Genomic DNA, 9694 nt, shown 5'->3' with positions numbered 1-9694 from the left:
ATTTTTTTTAATTTCATTCTCATTCAACCTTTTAATTTATAAGATTTGTTCTTATTATTATAATAAACTTGAAAAAAATAAAATATTAATAAATTATTTTCAGCTTATTTGTTCATGACATAATCAAACAACGAAATTTATTTTTCAACTTATTTTTCATAACACTACCAAACATAAAAACATAATTCACTTTTTTCGGAATTCACTTTCCTAGAAATCACTTTGCAAACTTTCTTGTGTTTGTTTGTTATTAGAAAAGTTGGTCAACGGAAAACACTTTCCAGTCAAAAAAAAAATTTAGCTTTATTTTCAGGAAAATATTTTCCTTTTATTTTGAGTGAAAAAAACTTTTAAGAAGTTGTGAAAAATTAAAAAATATCATATTATTTACTGATTATATTAAATTTGATTTTGAAACTTTTGATTGATATATATTTTCTTTGAATTACTTTTTTCAATTTCATTCCTTAAATTTGATTTTTTATATTAACTTTGATCCTTATTTTTATGATTGTTATTTCTTTTTCTCTTATCATTTTTTAATTGAAATTTTGTATCTATCAAATTTGGTCATTATTCTTTTGATTGTTACTTATTTTATTTGAAATAATTTATGAAATTATAATTATAATTATTTTAATTTCATAATCTTTCAATTCTTTATTTGTTGGATTTGATTTTCATTATTTTGATTATTATTTATTTTATTTGAGATAATTTATATTAGATTTTTTTCAATTTTATTCTCATTAAAATTTTTAATTTTTAAGATTTGTTTTTATTATTTTAATAAACTTAAAAAATAAAACATTAATAAGTTATTTTTCAGTTTATTTTTCATAGCATAACCAAACACTGGTAAAATATTTTTTAATTTATTTTTCATAATACTACTAAATATCAAAAAATAATTTACTTTTTAGGAATTCACATTTCAAAAATTCACATTTTAAAAAAAATCATTTTTAAAAAAAAAATTATAGCAAACAAACGAGTTTAATGGTTTTTTAAACTACTTTCTAGCAATCGTCCTTAATGTTTTTTAAACTTGCATTATTGAAAGGATCAATAAATTGAAAATCTACTGATACCTAGAGGATCAAATCGAGATTCTTTCTATAGATTGGGGACAGGTTTGACAAAAAAGAAAGAATTTATTTAATCTACAAAGCATCACCTTCAAATTTTTAGGGTTTATGCATCCCACCGCAAACTATATCTCTGTCTCTACAGTGTTCCTGTTCCAGTGAAGGAAGACAAGCAAGAGGCCAAGAGAGCTAGAAGAAGAGTGAAGCTATAGCTCCTTTTATTATTTGAGAAAACAAAAAAAAATCAGGTAAAGAAAATACTTAGGACCTAGGGTTTTTATTAGTTCTATTGTTTTTGAATGTAGAAACAGTGAAAATCTTCTTGTTTTGTTAGTTGGGGTTTCTCATGGGGATGGAGTTGGATTCATCGCCTTTACTAGTCTCGGAGTCACCACAAACAGCTACCAAGAAATCAAAAAAGAAGAGGAAGAGAGAGAAGGAAAGGGATGACGGTGCCGCCGCAGCCCAACTCCAAAATGAACCAACCGTCAATGAGCAGCCTCGTCTTGATGTCAAACTCGAACTTGTCAACAACCAGGTTGACAAAACCCCACCTGTAGTGGGCTATTTCCCGTCTGGATATAACCCCCACAAAACAAATGACATCAACGATGCACAAGAACCAATCCTCCCACTAGCTGCACCACCAAGTGTCAAGCTTTATCGGAATGCGCAGAGGGCCAAGGTTGAGAAAAGCTCCAGTGAAAAGAATGAGAAAGGGAGAACTTCTGAGAGGCTAGAGCTGGTAGTGAGCCCGAATGGTTCGAATGTTGAGTTCGTGGGCAATAGCTATAAAGGTGAGGCTATGGCAGCCCAGTTGTGCACTTATGCGCTTGGGGTTCTTGATAAGGCGACTCAGACTTTGAAGATTATGCCTATTGCTGGAAATAAGGTATTATTTCAGATAATGATTTGATTGTTTTGTTGTCTGTATGATTGTTTACAGAATCGGGAGATAAAGAGAAGAAAGTAATGGCTATTTTGAGTGTTTGACTATTATAGTTAAGAGTTTTTTTTGTAACTATATTACTTTCCCTCCCTTTCTTGTTTGACTGGACGTAATGAGGTGATTGAAATCTATTTAACCGAGTAAAATCTTGGATATTATGACACTTGTTTGTTTTATTTATTTTTATCTGTTGGAATTTTATGTAAATTCTTTGTTTTCTTTTGTTAGTATTGTGAGAAATTCTATGATTGTTATAAAGCAAAGGTTAAAGAGAAATATTAAATTTGAAGATTGTATCTTGAGTTGTGTTGTATTTATATTGCAGAGCTTACAAACATGGTTTAATCTGGAAATTAAGTGATTTAGGAGGATGTACAGCTACTTTCTGAAGTTTAATATCCCCGTGGGAGAATATTTGTTGCGGATGATTCATCATATTTCTCATTGCTGATAGCTATAGAACTAAGCAAACAAAAGAAATGAAACACTGAAGGTTTTTGAATTTCTGGTCCAAGTCTGAAACATAAAATACCTAAGTATAATTGCTTTATTAGAATCATTCTCGGGGAGCCTGTTAGTTCTTTTTCTGTATAGATTAAGTACCACAAGGGAACCATGGCACTATACCAATAAGTCCAAACCAGTAGTTTCTTCATGTAGACTAATTTGATGTTGCTACAGGCTTCTTGCTAACAACGGACTTTGAGCTTTCAAATCGACTTTAGTCCATGGTCATGGCTTGAAAGAGACACCGAGTCAATTAGAATGGATGCAACATTGTTTCCAAGTTTTTTACTTGACTGTATATAACAACTACACTCTTCAAACTTGTAGTTCAGGAACTGCAAAGTTCAGCTTGTTAAATTAAAAAAATGAAGCATGTAAAATTGTGAAGCCTATTGTAAAATTCAAACCACTGGTAGTTTTTTTTGTAAAATGTGAATTATTGAGAAATCAAGTTCATTTTCAGATTAGATATGTACTTTCCTTTAGCAGTCAACAACCTCTAATATTTTTTCTTGCTCACCTGTAATTTTCCATAATAGTAAACTCCTAACATGTCTTTAAAAATGATGGTAGATACTTAGATTGGAACCAAAACTTCGAGGGTCGCTTGCTGCTGATAAGGAACATGCAAATTTTGAAAATGGTGAGATTACTGCAGAACAGAGAGCTGCCAGGATAAGGCAGCTTAATGTTCAATATGGACCAAAGAAATCTATAATCCAGGTATACTCTTTTTCTAAGTTGTTGAAGAATGCCTCTTATTTCTAATCAATTGTAGGTTCCCTTGGGTATCTCAAAGGTCTTCGCAGTTGTTTTATCAACTTTTGAGTGATAAATTTCTTATATTGCGTTTAGTTCTTCATTGTTATTATAATGCATGTATTAATGATCATGATTGTGTAACAAAATGGAATTTGTCTTGGACCATCTGCAACTAAGGAGACAATAAATCTTGCTTTTTTTGGCTATTTGACTGGCAAGGTGGGAGTCTTGCATCTCATGCTGTATCGGCAATTTTTTCGCTTTAGCAAAGAAACGGTGGCTGTGAAAAAAATCCTTGAACAAATTGCTTATTTAGATTTTTCCTAAAAGGGCTTAAAAGATTTACAACTTCTGCACGTTTAAGTTACATATTGGCATAAAACAATTGATTATAATATGTATATAACTTGTACATCTGGAATATTTGAAGCATTTTCTTTCTTTTGAAAAAGATAGATGGGATTTGTGAATATTTATCTAAATGCATGCTAAATGTTTGTCATCTTTTGGCAATTTGAGTGCTATGTTATCCTGAAAAGGTTCATGTTAGATCCTTAGTTTTCCTGGATTCAATTCTTTTCATGAGAAGGAATAGTTGGAGCTACAACATCCAAATTAGATCCTTAAATTCATTTCTCGAGTGTTTCTGCAAAATGAGATTCCTTGCTAACAAATGATTTTCTTCACCCATGCTTTGGTTCAAATTGAATGAACATCTTGTTAGTTGGAAAGTGTGTGGTTCTGCTGGAAGCATTTGCAGATAGCACTGAATTCTTTGTTGCCCTGCAGGATAAAAAAATGCAGGCTCTGAGGAAGGGAGATGATCCTCTTTCTCAGAAGGATCTGGGCAGGAAAATTGAAAATGCCCCAATAAACAAGGATGCTCTTGAAAGTACCAGTGGCCACAGTGCTCGAAATATTCCACCTTATAATTCTTCTGCCATTACCCCCCAGGAGGCTTATCCTTTGGACGGGATTATTCTCACTGGAGAGTGGGATTTCCTTGAAGATATTTATAAGATTTTGCAAGTAGGAGGAGAGGTAGCAAGCAATGCTTACCCAACTTTTGTTTGCAACAGGATCCAGAAATTGCGGGAGATTCAGGTAAAGTAATTGAAGGGTGCATGGAATATTTTTGCTAAAATGTTAATGGGAATTCACTTTTGACTAATTTATTGTAACTTTTGGTTTTTGAAATTTTCCTGTAATGAAATGGTGTATGAGGCAATCATAATTTCACTAAGAACAAATTGTGGGGTTACATATGCATCTGAAACATACCATTTCCTAGATGCATGTTAAACAAGAAAAGATGAATTTTTTTGCAAATTTCACAAATTTTATTTTGTATGTGTTTAGGGTTGTAGTGGAATATTCCTTTTGGGAGAAGCATGGTAGATAGCTGATGATTGCATTATAGCTAATTCGCTGGAATATTTTACACTCTTGATAGGATTGTAGTGGAATATTCCTTTTGGAAGTAGCGTGCTAGAGAGCTGATGATTTGTCATTGTAGTTAAATAGCTGGATAATTTCACATTCTTGATTTTACATCCTCAATTGGCTTTGGTCTTAAGAACCATACCTTTCCGGCATTTTATTGTTCAAGATGTCTTGCTTACACACAAAGTTGGTGAAATTTAGTTGAAAATTTCTAAATTTTCATAGATAAATAGTATTCATGTTATCAGTCATGAGGTGTTCTTTTGTGTTCATATTTCTTGGCTGGGAACAGCAATGGCACTGATACTTATATTGTGCCTGTTCTAGGATGAGGTGGAGAAGAAGAGACTTTCATGTATTTTCTCATACATCACTCATCTTATAAAGTTTAAAGATCAGCATTCTATGGATGGTGTAGCCTCTGCTAGGAACCATCAATTTCCGAGCATCATACGGCAGAAATTTTTTGAGATGTTTAATCCTGAAACAAGAAGGCTGTCAGTTGACAAGATTGATCTTCTCATTAGTTATGTTTTGGTTCTCACTTTATATGCTGATGATTTCCGGACTTTTCCGGCAGATGTAAGCAATGACCTAAGAATGAATCCTGCTACTGTGAAATCTCATTATCGCAATCTGGGTTGCAAGATGGAACGTGAGAAGAACAAGTATTTGGTAACCCTTTCTGTCCCTCTCGAGTTTCCGCAGCCAAATAGGAAGTTTCGGAAAAGATAAATTACTGTCATTTTCTATCATGGGAATTGTTTTAATTTTGGGGTTCTAAGCTGGCAGAGAGTGCCAGGGTTTTACGGTCCTGGCATCTGGGCTGAGTGTGGTTTCTTTAGTTCTAGGAACAGTTTCAGATTATAGCCATTCAATTCTAGTTATGGTGGAGATGAAGACAACAGAATACAGTTTTACCAGTTGTTTTTCTGAACTAATCTTGTATGAATTCCCTATTGACTTGTGTGATGAAACTCTATAGATTCACTTGTTCTAAAACCTTTGATAATTTGAGAGATGTAGTTGGTTACTGTAATTTAACTAAAACTGCCGAAGCCATTTGGGAGTGTTTTAAGATCTATAAATTTACAGAACATGGGACCGAGCATTGTCTATCAAAGAGCAGGCAAGTGTATGGTTTCTTGATATTTTACTTTCTTTTAAATTAATTTTTTTTTTAAAAAACCCCCCCCCTCCCCCACGTAATCAAAAGGGCTCTCAATTAATTATAAGATATGATGTATTTATCATATCTGTATTAAGGATTTGCATGATTATAATAATAAGTGAAGTCTAATGTCTGTCGCTTTAAATAATGGAGAAATTCAAAGCTATTGAAATTAAAATAAAAAAAAAACTGTGTTTTTCTAGAATACAATCACCTCTATGGCATTACCATTAAAAATCTTATAACGGCTAGTTTGGTAGATTTTTTTATTCTTTAAAAATCTTATAACGGCTTTTTTCTTTTTAAATAAAATTTGAACTCCTAAAATTAATTGAATTTATTAAGACACCGTTTGATATTACATTTGTACCTGTATTTCATTAAATTTTGAATTTTTTTTTTTTGCTAATTGAGTGCGGTTTGTATTTTTTGAATCGTTTTGATGTGCTGATGTCAAAAATAATTTTTTTAAAAATGAAAAAAAATCATTGGCATGTATTTTGGCACGAAAAGCTATTTGAAAAGCAACCGTTATCACACTGTCAAACACGCTCTAAAACCAATTGCTTTGATTGTTCGATTAGAGTCTTCGAAATTCTTAATTCACCCACTATGTCAGGTCGGGTCGGGTCGGATGGGTGAGTTTGACTAATCATTAGTAAAGGTTTGCGTGTTACAATTTCGACGTCTTGGATTGCAGCTCTTACGTTTAAATGTCTTCATCTTCATCAACCTTTAGATGTGACTAATAGCGTAATGACAGTTATTTATTAGTAAATAAATTTAAATAATATTTTTATTTTTATTTTTAAAATTAATTTATTAAAATAAAATAAAATTTTTTTTTATTGAGCCCACGTTACGTCGTGGACATGGTTTAAACTTGATTTCATGTAAAACTATCGATGTATTCTTTCACATTATGGAAAATGCTAATTAAGAAACATGGTTACGTTGAACCCAACCATAATATAAAATTCTTGTTCCTCTTATGTCCATATGGTGTTTTCCAAGTCACGAGGTAGCTTTGCTTTGTTGTTTTTTGAGCTCCTCTTAATATGTTTATTGTTCTTGCGCAACCAATCGATTAATTCTGAGATTTTTACAAACAAGTGAATTAGCTTCTAGGTTTTTTACTTTGATTTTTTTTTTTATTATTAACATGAATGTCCGGATTAGCTTACGAATACCTCAATTAATTTCACAGGCCCTGAAATTAACGATCATATAAGCTTTCAGTAGTTTTGAGGTTTGTGAGACTCGAACTAATAATTTCTAAGAAACAAATCTAGAGCTTAACTAGTTGAACTACACCTTTCAGGGTTGAAGTTTTTGTTTGTATAACTAGTTGACTTCCCCGCTTCATGCAATCTTGGTTTTGAATATATTTGAGTTTTCTTTAGTTTTTTTTTTTTAAATCTCCTTGTTGCCTTAGATGAGCTAGATCTAGACAACAAGACAATGTACTTCTTGAAATATACCCCTCATATTTTATATGTTTTTTTTTTTATTTTATTTTATACAATTACACACACATATAAAAGTAATGTTGAACTCGTCCAACAAAGAAAAACTGAAATAAAAAAAATGCTATTTGAAAGCTAAATTGAGAGTTTAAATTGTCAACTTTATATCTAGGTAACGATTTTTATTACAGAAAAATAAAAGAATGAAATATTACATATTGATTCTGTAAAACTAATGGAGTAAGAAGTGAAAATGTCTTCCAACGAACAACTACACGACAAGAATTGACATGTAAAAATATTTCAATGCACATAGGTTATCCATATCTCAAGCTTTAACTGACAAAGAATTACATACAAAGCATGTAAAAAACAACATATAAGAGACATTCAACCAACACACAAGTTTAAAGGGGAAAAAAAAAGGACCAAAGCATTGTCTTATCAAGGCCTTACTAAAACAAACAAAGGATGTAACATTCGTAAACCCACCCCATTCCATTTCATTTACTAAAAAAAACAAAGGATGTAACATTTGCAAACCCACCTCATTCCATTTCATTACCTTATCTCATTGCACACATAATGATATACCCAGCACATAGCTTAGCTAAATAAAAACATAAAATCTTAGCATCAAACTATTAAACATGTTTTAGATGTGCATATAATGTATAAAAAGCATGGGCATTGTTATGTTGACAAAACAATGCATCGACATTCTAAGTTATGATCTATCGTGGAAAGTGGATGAGTAGGTGTATTTGTGCATCCTTTAAAACAACATTCAATGATAAAATCTGTCAAGGCCTGACCTTTTATAACTTACAAGGTTTGTATTGAAGCTTAAATTCTTCTAATTTTATAGCCCATTTAACCAGATACCTAGATAATTCTAGCTTGTGTAGAATTTATCTCAATGATTGATCTATTAGTACTGTTACTTGATGAACTTGGAAATATAGTTTCAACTTTCTAGAGACACTTACTAATGTTAGGGCTATCTTTTCCACCTTTAAGTATCTTGTTTTAGCATTATGAGGAGTTTAGTTGGAATAATACACTAGTTGTTGTACACTTACATCTTTCTTACTAGAAATGAGCTCATTATTATATTTGCCACCCCGGGTATAAGAATAAGTCTATATTTCCCTTGGTTGGGACAAAATATTGAGAGAAGACAAATGAATTTTAAGTTCTTCAAAAGCCTTTTAACAATCCTTTGTCCACTTGAAGTTGGTCATGTTTTTTAATGTCTTAAAAAAGGGGAGAGTACGCTCACTTAAGTGAGCAATGAATCTATTCAAGGTAACCAATCTCTCTATAAGGTGTTGTACTTAAATTCAAGCCTACAACTTTCATAAGGAGTCCAGGATTTAAAAAGGCCGTTTTCAAGTTCAAATTATAGCAATAACAGATAAGTCCGAATTTGTTTTGCAGCCCAGACACTGTTTAATGTTCAGCCCATATCTCGAGTTCTAGAAGTTCAAATGACCTCAATTTTTTTTCCTGAAAAGATAAGACAATTTCCTAGAACTTTAATGAGTACAGACGGTTTCAATTCTGATGTTAACAATGATGTTTTGTTCAGACAAGAAGATAATAATTTTTACCAAGTCAAGAGTTGGCCACCCACTTAATAATTAATCATCAAATCAATAGTTCTAAATTTTGACCTATAAAAAGAGGCATTTGCCATGCATTTAGGCATCTTGGTTCAAATCAAGATCATGTTCTTTATTTTTTTCTTTATATTTTTGTAATATTTAAGTTTTATTTCATGTTATATTTTATTTAATTTTTTATTTATGCTTTTCATTTTCTTTACTGTATTTATATTCTTATATTATTTATTTATGTTTATCTTCTTCATATATATTACCATAACCAAACATATTCTAAATTTAGTTTCCCCGGCAAAGCATCTTTGTTTCAGAAAATTGGAAAATCAATCCTCAATTACAAAAAAACAACTAACACTAAAACAAGTGTGTTGTCAAGAAACAAAACTAACTTAACAGCATCAATCCAGAGAAGGAAATATATAGTTACGGAGCTGGCTGCTGGCTGTGGCTGGCTAATGTTTTTGTTTTCCTTGTCATCAATGTCATTTCTCTTACTAAATTTAGTTAAAACACTGTAACCAGACGGTTATCTTGGCAGGAAACTAAAACCATCTTCTTTCTTATATATAACAATGCAGCATTGTGATCTTCTTTCTGTTCAGCTCAATTTTGGACATGAAACTTTAGCGTTACCTCATCTGGTTTTTGTGGTCTAGTTTTCTCAGTGTTTCCATGCATCCTCC

The 9694-nt window shown here is 31.7% G+C and overlaps 1 protein-coding gene across 1 annotated transcript; it reads left to right on the top strand.

Moving 5' to 3' along the window:
- The first annotated feature begins 1177 nt into the window (after positions 1-1177).
- On the top strand, positions 1178-5751 carry LOC118040881 (uncharacterized). The gene is made up of 5 exons (XM_035047932.2): positions 1178-1336; positions 1423-1980; positions 3118-3267; positions 4096-4410; positions 5077-5751. Exons 2-5 carry the CDS (start codon positions 1435-1437, stop codon positions 5482-5484), a joined length of 1419 nt encoding a protein of 472 aa, XP_034903823.1. The 5' UTR covers positions 1178-1336; positions 1423-1434; the 3' UTR covers positions 5485-5751.
- The last annotated feature ends 3943 nt before the right edge of the window (positions 5752-9694 follow it).

The sequence above is a fragment of the Populus alba genome, chromosome 1 (genome assembly GCF_005239225.2).
Source record: "Populus alba chromosome 1, ASM523922v2, whole genome shotgun sequence".
Taxonomy (NCBI): domain Eukaryota; kingdom Viridiplantae; phylum Streptophyta; class Magnoliopsida; order Malpighiales; family Salicaceae; genus Populus; species Populus alba.
Note: the sequence above shows the minus strand (reverse complement) of the source record. Positions and strands in the feature narration are given on the sequence as shown.